Below are 19,491 nucleotides of genomic sequence, written 5' to 3'. Positions count from 1 at the left end.
ATTTCATCCTATTTACTTTAGACCATTTCTCCAGTTTGTCCAGATCATTTTAAATTACAGTCCTATCCTCCCAAGCACTTGCAACCCCTCCCAGCTACATATTGTCAGCAATCTTTACATGTGTACTTTCTATGCCATTAGCTAAATCTTGAAGATATTGAACAGAACTGGACTCAGAATTGGTCCCTGTGGGACCCTACTTGATATGCCCTTCCAGCTTGACTGTGAACTACTGATAACTACTCTCTGGGAATGGTTTTCCAATCAGTTATGCACCCATCTTATAGTAGCTACATCTAGATAATATTTCCCTAGTTTGTTTATGAGACAGTCATGTGGGAAAGTATCAAAAGCCTTATTAAAGTCAAGATATACCACATCTACTGCTTCCCCCCATCCACAAGGATTGTTACCCTGTCAAAGAAAGCTATTAGGTTGGTTTGACACGATTTGTTCTTGACAAATCCATGCTGACTGTTACTTATCACCTTCTTATCTTCTAGGTGTCTGCAAATTGATTGCTTAATTATTTGCTCCATTAACTTTCTGGGCACTGAAGTTAAGCTGACTGGTCTGTAATTTCCTAGATTGTCCTTATTCCCATTTTGTTCAAGAACAAATAAGTGTCCTGATTATCATTTTGTTAGTGAAAAAAGCAATATTGGTGAGATTTCGGTGATAATGTGTTCGGCATTAAGTTATGGTAAAAAAAAGGTATTTTAATATAAATAAAGTTCTTTTTTCCAATTAAGTTTTAACTTTATTTTTGTATTTCAATATTCACTCTCTTTTTGAATTGTTCATTCTTCTAACAAACTTCCTCAGAAACTATCTTCCATATATAAGAACAATGAGTCTTGACTGACTTCATTTTAACTTGTCGTGCTTAATGTTCATGATTCTTATTAAATGACCTTTTATCCTGTCTGTTTCTATGATCCATAAATAGAAAGTGGCTAATTAACTTCAGAGTATTCCACTGTCCCCTTCACGAGAACTTCTCTCTCACATCTAATATTTGCATAACTATTACAGCAATGACTTTTTCTCCCTTCTTCGCATAGTTCTCCCCCACTTTACTTTTATAATTACTTTTCATAACAACATGATCTTCCATATTCTGTGTATATTCAATATTTTGGTTGCTTTATGCTGCTAGAGTAGTGCAAAGGGGCCATAATACCAGTTCAACAGCCTAGTTGAGAATTCCCACAGTGTAGGAGGAATACCATGGTGATAGATGTTCTCTCTGCTTTTTGGCCCAATCCTTTCAGTATTACCATGGAAGATGGAAATCTGTCCCTCTTATTTTATTCCTAAGTGAACTTTTATTTTTTACAAATTGATCTTTTATTGATTACATTCTTTATCAATTAGGATTAGACATTTAAATTGTGGTGTTGATTGAAAGCAACAGAGATCAAGAGGTTGTAATGTACCAAGCATCATGCATCATTCTGTACTGTATACACTGTGTGAATGCCTATCATTCCAGGCGTTTATTTACATAGGAAAAAGTGAGGCTAGGGAACAATGAGATGGAGAGACGTATATTTTCAGCCAGTACCCACAGTGATATATTCCCTTTCTTAAGAGAATGACCCATAACTCATGAGAGGTCAGCAGTGAGTTATGAAGGCCATTCCCTCAAAAAGAAAACATATTAGACCTAGACACTATTGTGTCCTCTATTCCTCCTCACCTCCCAACCATTTTTCACTGCTAAATTTTCTTTATAAATAATTTAAAGTCAATTTTAATGCTTATGAAAGGTACCATACAGAGCTCACTGACAACTGTTCTATTTGCAGAATAAATACAGCATCGCTGTAGCAGGGCAGTCTTCCACACACTGCCTTACCATTGTTTTCAACTCCATTCTGCAGGGGGCAGTTATAAGGCTGGGATTCATCTCTCAGCCTTTCTGCTAAGAATGCCAATAAGGACAACAATTAACGCTAACAGTGATGTTGATGTCTGCGTATTAGCAAATGTCCTTAGATGAACAACGCATTTCAGAGGTCCCCCAAAGAGCTGTTACATGGTGATAACTTTTTGGTCAGTATATAATACCTGAAGATGAAAGGCTCTGTGTTCTACTACCAAGTCCCCTGACAACACACTTGTTGATTTTCTGCACCAGCTTTCACTCTTCTTTTCTTTAATCAACTATTGTATTTGCACAGTGCCACTAACTTCCGTATATTCGGAAAGAGTCCAAAACCACATATTACTCACTGTTCTGGCATCCCAGAGAGATAGGGTCTTGTCTGCAGAGCTGGTGAGAATGGTGTTGGAGAATGGAAGAAACTCTATACTATTGACCGAATCCTTATGTCCACGCAAGGTGTATCTGCATCTCTCACTATAAAAGAAAACAATGACAGAAATATAACTCTTGCAATTAAAGAGAATCAGCAGTCTAGAAGACAATGGCAGTAAAAGAGAATCCGATTTCAAATGGAGTTAATTGTCTCAGTTACTATTTTCAGAGAAGTTAGTACACAGGGGAAAGTTTATTGCATAGGCTAAAACAACCATCATCAAAAGGTTCCCTATGCTTTCTGTAGAGTTATTTGAACTTTTGAAAGGTTGAGCAATACCCACTGCATTGGAGAGAAAAAGAATAAAGATCAAAAGACAGTGCAATAAGTTACCACCTTACTAATATTCCAGAGATCATTTATACAAACTATGGCTAGACAATGACAAAAGGTTAAAACACTAGGCATGTTGAGTCTTGAGAAAAGAAGACTGAGGGGAAACTGATAACCATCGTCATATATGTTAATGGCTGTTGTAAAGAGGACTGTGATACAGCATTGCCAGAGTGCAGCAGGAGAGTGGTTTTATTTTTTTGAAGCAAAAAAAGGCGTTTTTATTTGCATAACACACTTACAAAACAAAAACAACAGCATATGCAATGTGTAACACAGCAACCAATCACAATTGTTTTCTCATTAGCTTCAGGGGAGGGAAGTGTTCAAGCTTGCCTGGGCCCAGAGCGGGGGGGCTTCCTCGACTCTCGTGGTCTTCCACCCTTCCAAGTTACCTGGTGGCCCAGAGCGAGGGGGCTTCATTGACTCTCAAGGTCTGCCACCCCCTCGAGTTACCTGGCGCCACGCCCAGTGTCACCAACAATTCCCTCCTCTGAAAGTATCCAACAAGAGGGGCAGGCTGTGGGGTGGACAATCTGGGGGGAGGCACGTGCACCCATGTGTGAAAGGACCCCTCTAAGGTGGTGGTGTCCGCAGCAGCAATGGCTGGGGCTGGGGTCCCTTACTCTCTCCCCCAATCAAAGGGTCAAACAAAGGGAACCGGACAAGGACACCAAGCAGAGAACCTCGGACAGCACCCACCGCTCCTCAAAAGCATCAAGGGAGTCGGTGGATGCCGCCCAGAGGAACTCCGCCCGGATACGTGAACGGACCGAGGATCGGAAAACGGCCCCACAGTCACAGGAAACTCCATCGGCCAACCTCCTCTCTCTGGTTTTATAGATGTCCGTTTTAGCCAGGGCCAGGAGGAGGTTAACCAGGAGATCCCGCGACTTTGTGAGGCCATGGATGGGGAGTGCATAAATAAAAAGGTGAGGGGAAAAGTGCAACTAAAAATGTAATAGGAGATTTGTGAGGAGCCGGAACAGGGGCTGCAGCCTGGCGCACTCCAAATATACGTGCACCAGGGTTTCCCTCACACCGCAAAAGGGACAAGCATCTGGGATGGGGTTGAAACGCGCCAAGTACATGCCCGTGCTCACAGCTCCGTGAAGGAGCTGCCAACTGATGTCCCCGATGGGCCTCAGAACCAAGGTGGAATATAGGCTGGCCCACTGGGGCTGCTCACCCTCCAAAGGTGGCAGAAGGTCTCGCCACTTTGTGTCGGAGCGGGACACTAGGGTGAGGGCGTGAAGGGTATGGAGCATGAGTGTGTATAGATGTTTCCTTGGCACAGTTTGGAAGCATACCGGCTGCAATTCATGCAGCTGGCTCGCAGTGAAGGGGTGAGGGGGTTGATTGGGTCTGCGGGGCAGGGGTCCAATTAAAAGGTTCGGCTGGCCTGGGGTAGAGAGTGGGCAGGGCATGCTTTCGAGCAGGACCTGGTCAAGGTAAGCTCGAGCAGCGGGCGGCAAAGCGGCCTTCACCTCCTGAAGTACGCGCGGGGGGGTGCGAGGTCTGGAGAGCCCCATTCGCCAAACGAGTGTCAGGGGATCCAGACAGTCTCCCTGGTTGTAGTCCAGGAGGTCTCCAACTCTTGTGACTTCCGCCAGGATCAAGCTCTGGCACACCAAGCGGGACTCCGCCACCTGCACACGGAGCTGGGGGTTGTGTAGCAGAGGCTCCGTGAGGAGATCTGCCCCCGCAGTGGCCGCCACGGACCTGGTCGTTAAAAACAGTTTCCAAGTCCGGAGAAGGTCCTGGTAGAAGACCGGCAGCCCGGAGAGGTCTCGCGGAAGACCTCCCGGACGGAGATAAAAGAGCTGCCGGTCATATCGGAGCCCTCGGATGGGGTACAGGATGGCGTGCACCAGTATGCTCCACGCCGAACTGCCTGCACCGTAGGGCCTGGAGGCGGAAGATGCGGACCTGAGTGTGCAGACACTTCAGGCTCTGTCCTCCTTCCTTCAGGGGTAGATGAAGAACCCCTGCAGGGGCCCAGTGCATTCCTGACCAAAAGAACCCCAGAATCGATGTCTGGAGGTTGGTCAGGAAACCCAGGGCCAGGACCAGGGTGTTGAGCCAGTACCAGAGCATGGACAGGACTAGCTGATTAAGCACCAGTGCTCTCCCTCGGAGGGAGAGACATTGGAGTAGTCCCATTCATTTCCGGAGCTGCTCTAACACCCCGCCCTCTAAATTTTCCCAGTTCTCCAGCAGAGAGGGATGCGTGGCAGAAAGGTAAACACCGAGGTAGAGCAGCGGACTCGCGCTCCACCGGATGGTCTGATGCACAAGTGGGAGGGAGCTCGCCTGCCACCAGTCTCCTACCGCCAAGCCAGAGCTCTTGACTTAGTTGACCCAGGCGGAGGAGGCTGCTGAATAGATGGACTGGCAAGCCTCCGCCCGCGCCAAGTAACCCAGGTCCTGGACCACGAGGAGCACGTCATCAGCGTACGCCGACAGGACCAGCCGCAGCTGCGGCTCCCGCAGCACCAACCCTGTCAACCTCCTGCGGAGGAGACAGAGGAAGGGCTCGATCACCAGAGCGTACAGCTGGCCCGAGAGGGGGCACCCCTGCTGTACTCCTCGCCCGAAGCTGACTGGTTCGGTCAGGGTCCAGTTGAGCTTAACCAGACACTCTGCGGAAGCGTACAGCACCCGGAAAAAACCCAGAAACTGGGTTCCGAAGCCAAACGCCCGCAGGGTGCCCAGGAGGTACCCGTGGTCCACCCTGTCGAATGCCTTCTCCTGATCTAGGGACAGGAGGGTGAACGACAGATCGTCTCTACACCCGAGTTCCAAGAGGTCCCGAACCAGAAATAGGTTATCAAAGATGCTGTGGTTCAGGACAGTGTAGGTCTGGTCTGGGTGGATCACGTCCACCAGCATGGACCCTAGCCGCATAGAGGTTGCTTTCACTACGATTTTGTAGTCCGTACTGAGGAGCGAGACGGGACGCCAATTTCGTAAATTGCAGAGGTCCCCCTTCTTTGGCAATAAGGTGAGCACAGCTCGCTTGCACGAAAGAGGGAGGACTCAGCCCAGACGGTGACTAGGTCTGGGCCGAGGACATCCCAAAACACGCGGTAGAACTCCATGGTCAGCCCGTCCATGCCTGGAGACTTATTAGTGGGCATACGATGGAGAGCTTCTGAGAACTCGGACAGAGTGAGAGGAACTCTAGCCTGTCTCGGTCGCTTGCGCTGACCGTAGGGAGCTCCTCCCAGAGCACTCTGCAAGTGCTAGGGTCGGTCGGATCCGGGGAGAAAAGACTTGAGTAGAAGGCTCGGGCCCTCCTGCACATCTCCGCCGGTTCCGTGAGGCGGGCACTGTCTTTTGCCAGGAGGCAGGTGACGTTTTTCTTGGCCCCCCCTCGTTTTCTCCAGGGCATAGAAGAAGCGGGAGCCGCGATCCATCTCCCAAAGGAGGCGGATGCGGGATCGAACAAAGGCGCCCTGGGCCCGATGGTCCTTGAGGGTCTGGAGCTCCTCCCGCTTCTCCTGGCACACTCCGCAGAGGAGCAGGTCCTCGGGGCTGGCGGCCAGATGCCTCTCCAGCTCTAAGACCTCCCGTTCCAACTGCTCTATCGCCGCATTTCTCTGTCGGCTGCTGCCCCGGGTGTAGTCGTGGCAGAAAAGCCGGGCGCGCACCTTCCCCAGGTCCCACTATCGCTGCGCCGAGAGAAAGGCATGCCTCTGCCCTCGCCAGGCCAGCCAGAATTCCCGGAAGGACGTCATGAAGCCCTCATCCTCCAACAGGCTGTTGTTAAAATGCCAAGAGGCCAGCCCTGGCCTCTCCGCACAGAGGGAGGCAGTCACAGCGGCTAGGTGATGGTCAGAAAATGGGGCCGGCCGAATGCTGGAGGAGTGGGCTTGTGAGAGATGGAAGCGTGATAAATAAATGTGGTCCAACCGGGAGTGGCTTGACCGATGGGCCTCCACCCGGACAAAGGTGAACATGGAAGTGTCATCCGGGTGGTGGTTACGCCAGATGTCCACTAGGAAGTGATGTTCGACTACCTCCCGGAGGGTGTCCGCGGTGGCCGGGCTCTGCTCGGTCCCACTCCTCGAGGGTGGTATTAAAATCCCATCCCAGGACCAGGCACTCGTGAGAATCTAAGGTGCCGAGGAAGGCAGACGCCTGCTGATAGAACTGCAGCCGCTCTGGGCCCGATGTCGGGGCATAGACATTAACGAGGTTAACCACGAGCCCCTCTATATGGACCCGGAGATGCAGCAGCTGACCCGGCACAGCTTCGGCGACCCCTAGCACCTCGGGCCGTGGGTCAGGGGAGAACAGGGTCGCCACTCCAGCCTGTCGAACTGTGGAATGGCTAAAGTAGACCCTGTCCCCCCACTCCAGCCGCCAACTGTCTTCGGCGGTCGGATCCGTATGGGTCTCCTGCAGGAAAACCACAGAGCACCCTCCCTCCCAAAGGAAGGAGAGCACCTGGGACCTGCGGAGAGCCATCCTACAACCCTGGGTGTTCAACGTTGCGATGGTGAGAGGTGTCATGGGGAGGGCCGGGGAGGATCCTCACTGGCAGGGACGCTTGCATCCCCCAGCGGGCCACGCAACAGTCCTTGACCCATCCTGTAGGTGAATAATTGTTCACGGAAGACGCGGACCTGCCAGTAGGTCCCTTTACCTTCCCCCATGAGGGCCCTTGTGGCCCGGAGGATTCGAGAAAAGTCCCCCCCATCGCTGGAGAGCAAGCTGTACCTTGTTGCGGGAGCCACGGACATCCTCTAAAATCTTCTGCAGCTCTCCTCGCAGCTCATGGGGGATGGGGTTACGGTTTCCCGGTTGTTCCCTGGAGGGGCCCTTGGTGCAGCCCCATGGCCCACTAAAATGGGCAAGCAGGGTGCGGACCCCCGACGGGGTACCTGATGGGCTGGAGCTTCTAGGCCCACCTCAAGCCCTGGGGTGATAGGGGGCAGTGGAGGGAAAATAGCAGCCCCTAATGGGTCTGGGCAGGAGAACGCAAAGGCCGCTCCCTGGGGTCATCAGTTGGAAAAGGGAAGGAGACAGCCCCGGGGGTGGCGATAACATCACAGGAGGTAAACTGGATAGGGGTAGGGGCAGGGGCAGGGGCAGAGGTGAGGTTCTGGGTTTCGGGAGGCAAGCAGCTGGATGGTGGCGCCTCCCGATCAGGCTTGAGGGTTAAGGGAGTGGGGAGGGACCTCTCAGTAACACCAGGCATGGGCTCTATGGTGGATTTAGCTGCCACAGTGTCAGGAGGTGAATTATCTTCTGTAGGGCCCCCGCCTGGGAGGAAAGTCGATTGCTCCGCACCAATGGGGGGTGCCCCTGGCGACTCGTGTCCTGGCCGCGTGGCGCTGGCTGTCACCTGAGCAGGCTCGGTGGTCGTCAGCAGGGTGCCATCAGCGGCCGGGTAGATGGAGGAGTTCAGGGGCTCCTCGGAGGTGGGAGCAAAAGCAGCAGTTAGGGGGAGGGAGCATGGGGAAAAGAGGGGTGGAGTGAGGTCACCCAGATCGAGGTTTGCTGGCAAAAGGTCGTCCTCCCCCTGGGCGACCGGGGTCAGATGTAGGGCGTCAATCTCCTCGAACATGGAGGAGAGGACACTTTCCGCCGCCCCGGGGTTCTCCCCGATGGCACCCGCCATGATGGTTGCCTCGGGGTTCATTGGGGCTTCGGGTAGTGTCAGGACAGAAGGGGCTTCCTTGAAGGTTTTGGAGGAGAGGGTCTCCCGTGGATGGGAGACACTACCTTCCGGTGCTGCCACGTCTTTCCCGGCTGACACTGGTGGATGGGACGCACTCATGGGCAAAGTGGAAGGCTTGGCATCGGTGCCCCCCTTCCTGGTCTTCCGGGGGGCCTCCACTTCGGATAGATGAGGCGGAGCTTGGGCCTTCCGCTTGCCTCGCTTCCCCTGGACTAGGGCCCAGCCCTCCATGGCATCATCTGGGGGCTGGTTAGCAGGGGTCGTGTCAGGGGCTAAAGGCAATGGCTCAGGGACTTGGGCGGGGTGGGAACGGTGGGGCAGCATAAGGGGGGGAGGATTCTTCCTGGAGCAGGCTCTCTCCCATGCCTGGTGGTATCTCTGCCACACCCTCCTCCATAGGCCCCGCCAGATTGTCAGCAGCAAGGGTGGGGCTCTCTCACTCGTCTGAGAGTTGTAGGGGAGGTGTCCCTTGGGCCTGAGCGGGAGTACTGGTGGTCCGAAGAGGAGGGGGGCAGGTTCGGGCACCGGGCGACCAGGGGCGTTGGCAATGATGAGGCCGATGTCCTGCCAGGTCTCGGGGATCCCAGGTGCCCCTCCTTGCCGGGCTAAGGGGCAGTCCCTCTGGACATGCCCCAACGCCCGGCAGATGTTGCACCAGGCTTCCCCCATGGAGAAGTACACCCGGTAATGGGCCCCCTGGTGGGGGACTAGGAAGGACCCCTTGAGCGCCTCCCCATCACAAGCCGCCGACGGCAGTAGAAGCTGCACTTGCCGGTGGAAGGAAAAGATGTGACGGAGGGTGGGGTCCTTGCAGCCCAACCCTTGCAGCCCAACGGGAGAGGGCTGATAACAGAAACAGGTTTCTCCAGGGTGGAAAGGGCGGGTAACAGGGCAGCACTGGGGAGAAAAGGAGGGACAGAGGTCAGAACCAGGCGGACGCCCAGGTCCTCTAGCGGCTCTAGGGGGACAAACACCCGCCCCACCGCCAGGCCCCTCTCCACCGCTTCCTGGGGGGCAGCCTCCGATGCTAAGAAGACGATGACCTTCCCGTACATTTTGGAGGCCGCCACAATGGCCGAGAGCCCCACCACCCTCGCCAACACCCATACGTAGGTCTCCACCTGGGGCGAGGTGGGCACCAGGAGGCATCGGACACCGTGCTTCCTTGTCATGGTGGGAAAGGGGCCCCGGCCACTATTGATGGTGGTGGAGGTGGTGGGCGGGAGAGATGACGAGGCGGCAGGCGGGGGAGCTACTGCCGCCCGGGCATACGTCCTGGGGGCTGAGGGAGGGACACCCGCAGAGCTGGTGGAGGGGGCAGCGGGGAAGGACGCTGTGGTCGGTGGCGGGGCCGCAGCAGTGGGGGTGGCCCCTGCCATGGAGGACCTGGTGGTTTTAGTGGGGCCCTTCTCCTTCTTCTTGCCCTGGCCTTTCCCACTGGCTGGGGGGGCTCCCCTAGAGTCTGGGGAGGCGATGGGCATGGGAGCGGCGGAGGTCACCCCGGTGCCCTCCATTGCCGATGCCCCAGCGGGGGCGGTGGCAGGTGGTTAACAGGAGTTGGGGTCAGGTAAAAAGGGACAAGCTGTGGAATGGACAGTTCGGGGGGGCGGGGGGCACATGAACCAATGTACGCTCGTACAGAGAGTCCTGTTTGGTTGGCTGGTGCTTCTGGCCCACATGGTGGAATCAGGGCGAGCATCTGAGTCCAGAGGCAGATATTAAACAGCCGGCAAAGATGGTGGAGGGGGGCAGTGGTGAAGATGGTAGTGTGGGTGTTGGGAGGACACAGATGGATTGGGGGGCAGCTCCATGCCACACCCCCTGTGTCCCTACAAACAAAGTCAAGACACAGTCAAGGCCTCCCCCCACACAAGAGCACTGTTCGAAAGTTACTCAGTCTTAAGGCCCCCTCCACTGCAATTTTTGTAGATTCCCCGGGCGGTGTTCCTCCGGTGGATGGCTTTTTCCCTTTCTTTTCCGAGCTTTCTTTGCAGCTGTAGCATTCCAGGGATGCCAGAGCAGATGATAAGAGACTTTCTCGGCCGGATATGGGTCCACAAACAAACAGCAAGCGGCTGGGTCTGGGGGCTGGGTCCCTCCACTCCCTCACTCCGGGGAGCAGGTCAGCAGGCCCCCCCCTCTCTCGGGGGGGGGGGGGGGGCTCAGCTGGAGTGGCAGCATCATCCAAGGGCGGGCGGGGGGGGAGGCCGACAGCCAGCTGGCAGCCTACCAGCACTCAAGCAACAGCAGAAAGACAAAACGAGAAAGGGGGAGAGCGTCTGGCCCGGTCAGGGGGGAAGCTGAGAGCAGGGGCAAAAAGCGAGGAAAGCCCAGGCCAGAGGGCAGCAGGAGAGTGCTAAAAGGGAGCCTTCTTCCCTGTAGAGGGAAGAAAGTTTGCTATAGATTAATTAAAGCACCTGAAGCCAATTAGACCACCTGAAGCCAGTCACCTGATAAGCCCCGCCCCCCTCCCGCTTCAATCAGACAAGGAAAGGAGTTGAAGCAGAGTGGATTGGTGTTGGAGCAGAGAGCCGTTTGGAGGAGTTGAAGCAGAGTGGATTGGTGTTGGAGCAGAGAGCCGTTTGGAGGAGTTGAAGCAGAGTGGATTGGTGTTGGAGCAGAGAGCCGTTTGGAGGAGTTGAAGCAGAGTGGATTGGTGTTGGAGCAGAGAGCCGTTTGGAGGAGTTGAAGCAGAGTGGATTGGTGTTGGAGCCGAGAGCAGTTTGGAGGGAAGCAGTGGAGAGTTTGGAAAAGTGCTGCGGGGGGCTAAGACGACCAAGACCCAAGATAAAGGGACACCTGGTTTGTGCAGAGGGAGGGCAGGAAACCCCACAAGCTGAAGGGCAGGAGAGGGAAGTAGCCCAGTTTACCGCTATACCTAGGGCCCCTGGGCTGGGACCTGGAGTAGAGGGCAGGCCCAGGTCCCTCTCTCTGCGCTCCCCTCCTTTAGAACACTAGTGGGGTAGTTAATACTCCAGTTCAGGGATGAGAAACGGTGCCCTGAACCCTCCCCAAGAAGAGAAAGCACAAGACCCATCAAAGTAGTGCCAGCAATTTTCCACAAGGACTATGATCAATTGTTCTCCATGTCCACTAAAGGAAGGACAACTGATAATGAACTTAATCTGCAGCAAGAAAGATTTTAGGTTAGATATTAGGAAAAACGTTCTGGCTATCAGGATAGTTAAGCTCTGGAACAGACTTCCAAGGGAGGTTGTGGAATCCCCATCACTGGAAGTTTTTAAGAACAGGTTGGACAAACACCTGTTAGGGGGTAGTCTAGCTTTACTTGGTCCTGCCTCAGCACAGGGGACAGGACTCAACGATCTCTTGAGGTCCCTTCCAGCCCTAAATTTCTATGATTCTCTGAAATAAGTGTCTCAGTTCAGAAGTGCAAGGCCTCTTCAAAATACTGACTTTATTTTATTTTTTTATTTACTTTGCTTTATCAATGATTGACATTTGGATTGGTGATGGTCAGGAGAATGGCCTGGGAAGGGGATATTAGAATTGTAAGCATAGATGAGGTCAAACCAAAAACATTTAACCAACTCTTCTCTGCTCTGGAATTTTTCCAGCACCCTTGCTTCTGGAACAGTTTGGATGGGGAGGATAATGAGTTTATGAAAACCCCAAAGCACAATTCCTTTTTGCCCACATTGAGTTGTTGCATCCTTACTTGCTTGTCAAGCCAGTTTCCAATTTTTTGTTACTATGTAAGATTTCAAAAGGATTAACTTACACCGCCAAAACCCCCCACAGAATTTTACAATTAGTAATGAGATCAATTCTGTCCTGTATGTCCTCCTAGTGCCTCAAATAAAGAGGGGCAGATAAATTAGCAAACAAACAGAAAGCAGCAACCCACCACTGCCCACTATAATTTGCAGTGTTAGTTCAGTATTTTATTCATTGCACATTTGGTTTGATAGCTAAAAACACACCAGTTCTGAGCTGGCCACTGAATACATTGGGCTGGCAAATTAGATTACTGCGGGGGCTCAACTGGAAAAGACCAAATTTCTTACAGTATTCTCTTTAGGAGGCTGTTAGCAGAGGGAATTAAAGATGTTGTGTTTTTTTTTTTTTCCATTCCTGCATGATGCCAGAAGACTCATAGAGCTGTTGCAGGGTTTTTTTGTACTAAAAACACTGGAGATCAGATGCAGACCACGAGATCTTAAAGAGGCTTGCCAGAGTCTCGCACTGATCTGCCAGAGAAAAGCGAGTTCCCAGACTTACTTAAGACTCCTTTCCATTTTCCAGGCTAAAACATATATGTTACTTCACATCTGAAGATCAATATTGTCTTTGAAGAAGGCGTATAGGTGTGTGTGTGTGTATCTGCTTCCAAAATGGAAATTTTACCCAGGAAATACATTTCAAATACACTGTATATTGTACATATTATTCTATTATAGATATTACATCACACTATATATTTTTATAGTATTTATAGTATAGTATGTGTTATTTTGTAACAAGGATTCAAGTTAAAGAATCTGTTATTTATATCATACATGTAGCTTCCCGGCTTTTAGAGATTACTGCACAGTTTGTCTGATGTTCATGATTGTTTGATATATATTATTATGTTTTACATTCCCCATGGTCACACTGCTTTAACCATCAGGACAGATATACATACATGCATGTGGGCATATGTACGTCTCCGTTTTCAAAAGTGACTAGTGATTTTCAGGTGCCCAATCTGATATGCCTGAAGGGGAACTGATTTTCAGATGGTGGGTACCCAACACTTTCTCTTAGAGCTATGTAAGGTGTTGACTGGTGATGCTGAATGTTCCATCTGGAACTTTTGAAAATTTAGGCCAGTTTATATCTTAATGTAACATTATGTTCCATTAGAAGAAGAAAGAAAAGAGAGAGAGAGAGAGCGTGAGCGCGAACAAGAGCACTTTGGGGGATATACTTCTGTACAGTAGAATAATAAGAGGATTTATATCACACTCTTCCCAAAAAGACAGCTGAAAAATACATCTTATCTGTTTGTGGAAAGGGACAGCATAACAGAGAGGTGGAGAGGGGGAGGAAGAGTATTGTTCATGAGTTCATACGATCTAAAATAGGGGCATCCCAGGCAGACTGGCTGCAAGAACAGACTTGTGAGAGATTAATTAGGTGCCATAGCAGGAAGGTCCCATTCAGAATCTCTGAGCAAGGTGAAAATGGCCTAAAGTGATGGACAATAACAGCAACGGAAGGGAAGGAAATGAGTTGTACATTTCCATCAAGCACATAAACACTTAGGCTTGATACAGCTCTCTCTCTCTCTCTCTGCAACCTCCATACCAATGTGTCGTGATGAGAGAGCTTTCTCACACTCCAGATTTAATTTACCACTCTGGTAACCGACTGACTGATATTTCTGAGAACCTCTGACTGCTATATAGAACAAACTCATCTTCCTTTCCAGCTGAGATATAATTTAAATGAGACTGCATTTCTTGCATACAAGCTCCCTCCTAGTTGGAAGGGAAAACTTTTATCTAGATGTTCTACTGTGGCAAAGGAAAACTTGGTTAGAAGCAATATACCAGCAATATACCACCAATGACTCTAGCACATTTTGTACACAATGGGCCAGATTCTACACTTTTGACATGGGAGTAAATCCAGAGAAACACCAAAACGCGTTGCTCCAGAGAGAGCCTGATGAGACAAAGAACAAAATCCTTTCTTTGTAAAACAAACACTCATTATAGATGGGCTTAGGTGCTTCAGAAATTTTTGGGTAGCTCAGAAAATAGAGGAAACCACCTATTCCTAGTAGGTTAGGTATTTGTACCAACCTGACAATTTCCTTAAAGCCTGAGCCACTGGAGTCATAGGAATACATGAGTATCTCAGCTTTCATTTTTTAAAGTATGTTTTTAGCCCTCATGTTAGCAGAGAACAGAATACAAATGTGATCCCAGTGTACCTTAAAGAACATAAGGCAAATGGAAATAACCCAAAATTTGTTAATTTTTTAAAAAACGTTGATTTGGGGGGAGGTCCTGACTCATGATGATTGAATATTTGGGCTTGGCAATTGTGGTAGTGTTCAAATACCACTTAGTAAAAATTTCTAAGCAGGCAGCTGGAGACACTTTATTAGCTCTTTGTCCACTTAAACTAAAGAGGACAAACCATCTCCAACACCTTGCTACTTTGTCAGCTATCACCTTACAGACTCAGGGTTGTCAGTTTAAAAGTCTAGCGAGCCATAGACTGTGCGTGCCAGATAATTCCACCACACCCACGTGCAGCCACCATTCTGGATTTGCTGCTCAGAGCAGCAAGTTCCCATGGTCTCTTTTTGAAAATAGCAAAACCCTAGCTGTAGGGTATTAGGTGTAAAGGGATCAGCTGATTATGTTCACGCTAATTAATCCACACAGGCTGGCAACTGAAGGTGTGTCCCTCTTAAAAACAGAATCAACTGCACCAGATTTTTAAATTAAAGAAATGATAAAAAAATGGAATAATTAATCTTAAAATGGGGCCTTGTACAGTAAGTTACAGTTGAAAAAAATGATAATGAAGCACCAACACAACTTTAATCATGTAATCATACAAAGTGCAACTTATCTTAGTCCAATGCCATATTAGGCCTTGATTCAAAAAAGGCACTTAAGTAACGTGCTAAAACAGTAAGCCTCAAACAGCAGCATCTTTCTTATTAATTGTTTTCTCAAATCATAAAATGGAAAATAACACTAAACTCCTTCTTCATATCTATCATATAACATCCTACCATCTGTATTACCTTTGCTATCAACTAAAAACGTGTGGGAAATTTGCACCATAAAGTGATTAACAAATAATCTACACACAGTAGTTCTGTGAAAGTTTTGTAAAATCACATACCAATCTCAACCCTGTTAAGCTGATAGAATGGGACCAGTTAAAAGGAGAATACTATCAACAGAAACACACCCTATCAGTTACCCACTATGTGACTTTATCTCCAAAACGTGTTTAACTCAGGCACAGAACCTTTTGGGCCAAGATCAAAAAAGAAGTATAGCAAATGGGCTGGCTTGAGACATTAAAATGCCAGTTTGTTTTATGATGTTATAAATACACCCTATCACGTCTTTCTATTTTATTACCTCTATTTTATTTCTAGGTAGCTTCACATATGACACATCCAATTATTCATGTCAAGAATATAAAACTACTAGTATTTCAGTAAAAAGTGCCTACCATCACTTATAACAATGATTTTTTTCTTGACCCATTATTTCACTAAACATAACCAGGATTTCATAAGACATTGATGACTGGGGACATATCCTCTATAAAGCATATTTGTCTTAGACAAGGTAGAGATGTGTATGATATTGCCAATATGAGCCATCCAGCTCAATGCAAGATATTCTTTCATTACCTCCCTTCAATAAAATGAAGTTATCCTCTAATTCTGAAAACTCAGTTTACAATCTCTGTGTAATTAATGTTTGTACAGTGCTTTGAAGAAGAAAAGTGATGGAGTACATAGGTGCTTATTATTATTTTTGTAAACATACAGAAATTCTCTTCCCTAATGTAAATTTACATGCACTTAGAAATAGAATGAAGAACAGATAATTGGTTGTATAAATAATTGATATTAATAATACTCAGAACTTATAGTATTTTCATCTACAAAATCCTGGACAAACATCAGTGGCACTGTGCAAATGGATCTGTGTGAGCAGTCCCCTGACTTCAGTGCTGGTTCAGGGGGGTCTACCTGCACGGATCAATTTGCAGAGTCTAGCCCAAAGTCATTAAGCCTCACAACTGCAATTATGTTGCCTTATTCAAAGCTAAATTTTCTCACTGTACACTTTTAAACCACATTGGTGGATAAAATTAAGACTACGTGCCAAATCTCCCATTATTCACATCAGTAATCCCATTGAGCTCAGTGTGACTACTCATGGGAGTAAGCCAAGCAGTGGCTGGAGATTGGCTACATCAGAGCAGCAACCCAATCCTGCTCCCACTGAAGGTAATGCAAGTTTTGACATTGCTTTCAGGGGGAGCTGGACTGGGCCTTAGTTTATCACCATGGGAGGTTGGCAGTCCAAACCCTTGGTCCAATACACAACAAACTGCGCATGTAAAAAGAAACCGACCCCTGAAGCAATACAGACTTGACTGATACATTAAAAATTCTCCACTCTTCCCCACATCCCTTCCTCTTTAGTCTGCTAATATCAAAGCCAAGGCTTACCTGCTAGAAACAACAAAGGGGAAAAAACCTACGAGATGGTATGATGTTTTATTAATATTTTCTAGGTATATAAATAAACACATTTCCTCTGACTCAGCATCTTCACAAGTCAGCAATAAACTATCATTTATATTCTTCTGTTATACCTCTTTGAGAAAAATGAAAATTGATGAGTCTCATAATTTAACTGTGACATCTCCATTCTCAAAGTTCAAACTGCTTCTCGTTTCATTAAAAAGATAAGTCAATTTTAACCGCTTACATTTTGGTCTTGCTGCAGCATTTTAATTTATGCTGATAGGCAGTTTTCTTCTCAGAAACTTGGCAAACATACTTTTCCTGTATTTTGAACGGAGCTGAATTTAACTTGACAGCTATTCATTGACACCAAGTTATAAAGAGTCTTGCCATGACAAAAAACACAATTGGCCCTGCCCCAGTTCACAGTGAGGTCAATGGCAAACTCCCATTGATTTCAATGAAAGCAAGATCAGGCCATTTGTTTACGCAACAATGTAATCTGGTGCCAACATAACCAATGGAGTCATAGCAGTTCTGGCAATATGTTAGCTGTTGGCTAACAGCTACCACAGTACTAGAAGAAGGAATGCAAAATGCTATTTTGGCTCTGCCCTTGCAATGAACACTATGCAGGCAAATCCTTCTGCCCACATAGTATCTCATTCTCCATATGGGGGCCCATATCTACCTGTATGGAGCAGCTCAGGGCATGAGCAACATTTGAGTTGAAAGAAAAGGAGTACTTGTGGCACCTTAGAGACTAACAAATTTATTTGAGCATGAGCTTTCTTGAGCTACAGCTCACTTCATCGGATGTAGCTCACGAAAGCTTAGGCTCAAATAAATGTGTTAGTCTCTAAGGCGCCACAAGTCCTCCTTTTCTTTTTGTGGATGCAGACTAACACGGCTGCTACTCTGAAACCTGTCATTTGAGTTTAACGCACTGCTCAACAGAAACATTCAAAAAGAACAGGAAAATAATCTAATTGTGATGCTAGAGGTTAGTCTTGGAAATTTACTGAACCTTCCGGGATCTTTGCTCCTGGTACGTTTTTCCTGGTCTAAAAATTATCTTTTTGCATTTCTGTAATTTGAAAAAATGCCTCCATTGAACACTACTCAGAGAGGGAAAACTTACAGGACTAAATGGCATAGAGAACACACAAAGAGCGGCCCAGGATAGATAGGGATGGTAGTGCCTTGTTTGTGTCCTTAGTGACATCTGATGGTTCAGGAAGGATTCAGATTGAAAACAAATATTTGCAGATATGTTCACCAAATGCCACCTGTCTTCAGCTGATTTCAAACTTACAATTAATTGGGAGAAAGCAACTCGCTAGTCAGAACAACATTCTGAAATGGGACTGGAGAACATAAAAATACTCCCAGCTCTGGAAACAAGGATTCTATAAGTGCTGGAGAAAAGAAGCACCAAAAGCTTATGCCTTACCTCCAAGACTGAAAAGCTTGTTTCTCAGCTGATTACAAATTTAAGACAGGAATTATATTATTGCAAGAAATAAAAGCAGAAGGCAACACAATATTTCTTAGTGTACACAAGTAATTTTGTGGGGAGAAAAATATAGTAACAGACTTTTGGAGGGGTGCCATTATATGTATATTAGTGGAAACTATATAACTGATGTGGTTCATGGAAGTTTTCAGCATTGGGTGGACACCCAGTAAGAAGACTGCTCAGTCTACCAAGAGGCATCAGTGAAGAAACACTGGTTGCTACGGTGTTGCACATGCATTTGGCTCCCTGATGGTTCTGGCTATCCTAAGATGCAATGAGAACCCCTACCTTCCACTCTTCTGATTGCTGAGCTTGTTTCTATCTAGACTACACTATGGTAGTGGCTGTTGTGTTTTCTAGCACAGAAGACTTTTACAAGTACCTATTGGAGACACCTAGAAAAAGAATATTGAAAAAAATTTGAAATTCTTTATTTTCCGCATGGTGTGTTTTAAATAGTCCTCAGAATCAGGACTTATTTGGTAAATACTGAAAATAGTTTCTTATAGATACTATTATTTGACTTGTTTTATGTGACTAAACTATATATCCTGGCATTACTCTAATTAGGCTTTAACAGGAGAGTGTAAAGAATCCTAACAGTGTATGACTATAATCTTTGTCACCTGTTCTGTAATGACTTGAAACATTAATAATTAGGCTTTTGCTAATTATCCTAATGAAGGATTAGTCAGATAATGATTTTATACTGCTTTGAACATGTAGAGCACTACATAAAGTGGTAAGTATTATTATTTAGATTATTTTTGGTTTCAGATAAAGGCTTTTCTGGTTTTAAAAGGAGAAAAGATAAAAGGTCTAATTAAAATAAAATAAAATTAAAGCTCCAATCTTGCAGAGACTTAGGGCTAGTCTGTACATAGTTTTGATACTGACTGAACTCTTTCAATTCAGAGTGTGATTTTATTCTGATATAACTAAACTGGCAGAATCCCTCGTTTGAATGCAGTAAAAGCAGCTTTGTATCAGTGTAATTGCATCCATGTTGGTGAGCTATGCTGATTTCTAAATCTATATAGCTGAACCAGTGCAAAATCTGCTTATAGACAAGACCCTATGGGGGTGCTGAACTTCATGCATGCGGATTGGGGGACTAATCAAGGACTTAAAGTTAAGCATGTGCTTAAGTGCTTTGTTGGATCCGTGCCAGAGTACACAGCCCATCAGAGGAGCCAGACTGAAAACAGCCACAGTAATTAGCACCTGCATTGGTAGTGTCAACAGAAAGCCAACAGAGTGAATGATCATAATGAAGGGAGACAACTAGTTTTTCACGCATACTCCTGAGGCACATTGGCAAGGCAGACTGGGAAAGCCTGGGCTGTTGTACAGCAAGCTGTATCTATTCTGATGTAGAACA

At 47.6% G+C, this 19,491-nt stretch overlaps 1 protein-coding gene across 3 annotated transcripts in view; it reads right to left on the bottom strand.

The window, feature by feature from the left end:
- The window catches only part of SPAG16 (sperm associated antigen 16), a 722,869-nt gene that overhangs the window by 238,097 nt on the left and 465,281 nt on the right, over positions 1-19,491 (bottom strand). For all 3 annotated transcript variants that reach the window (XM_073306724.2, XM_073306725.2, XM_073306726.2), the window contains one exon: positions 2,239-2,365. In XM_073306724.2, the coding sequence (XP_073162825.1) occupies positions 2,239-2,365 (127 nt within the window). The remainder of the gene's footprint in view (positions 1-2,238; positions 2,366-19,491) is intronic.

The sequence above is a fragment of the Lepidochelys kempii genome, chromosome 11, assembly GCF_965140285.1.
Source record: "Lepidochelys kempii isolate rLepKem1 chromosome 11, rLepKem1.hap1, whole genome shotgun sequence".
NCBI lineage: Eukaryota > Metazoa > Chordata > Testudines > Cheloniidae > Lepidochelys > Lepidochelys kempii.
Note: the sequence above shows the minus strand (reverse complement) of the source record. Positions and strands in the feature narration are given on the sequence as shown.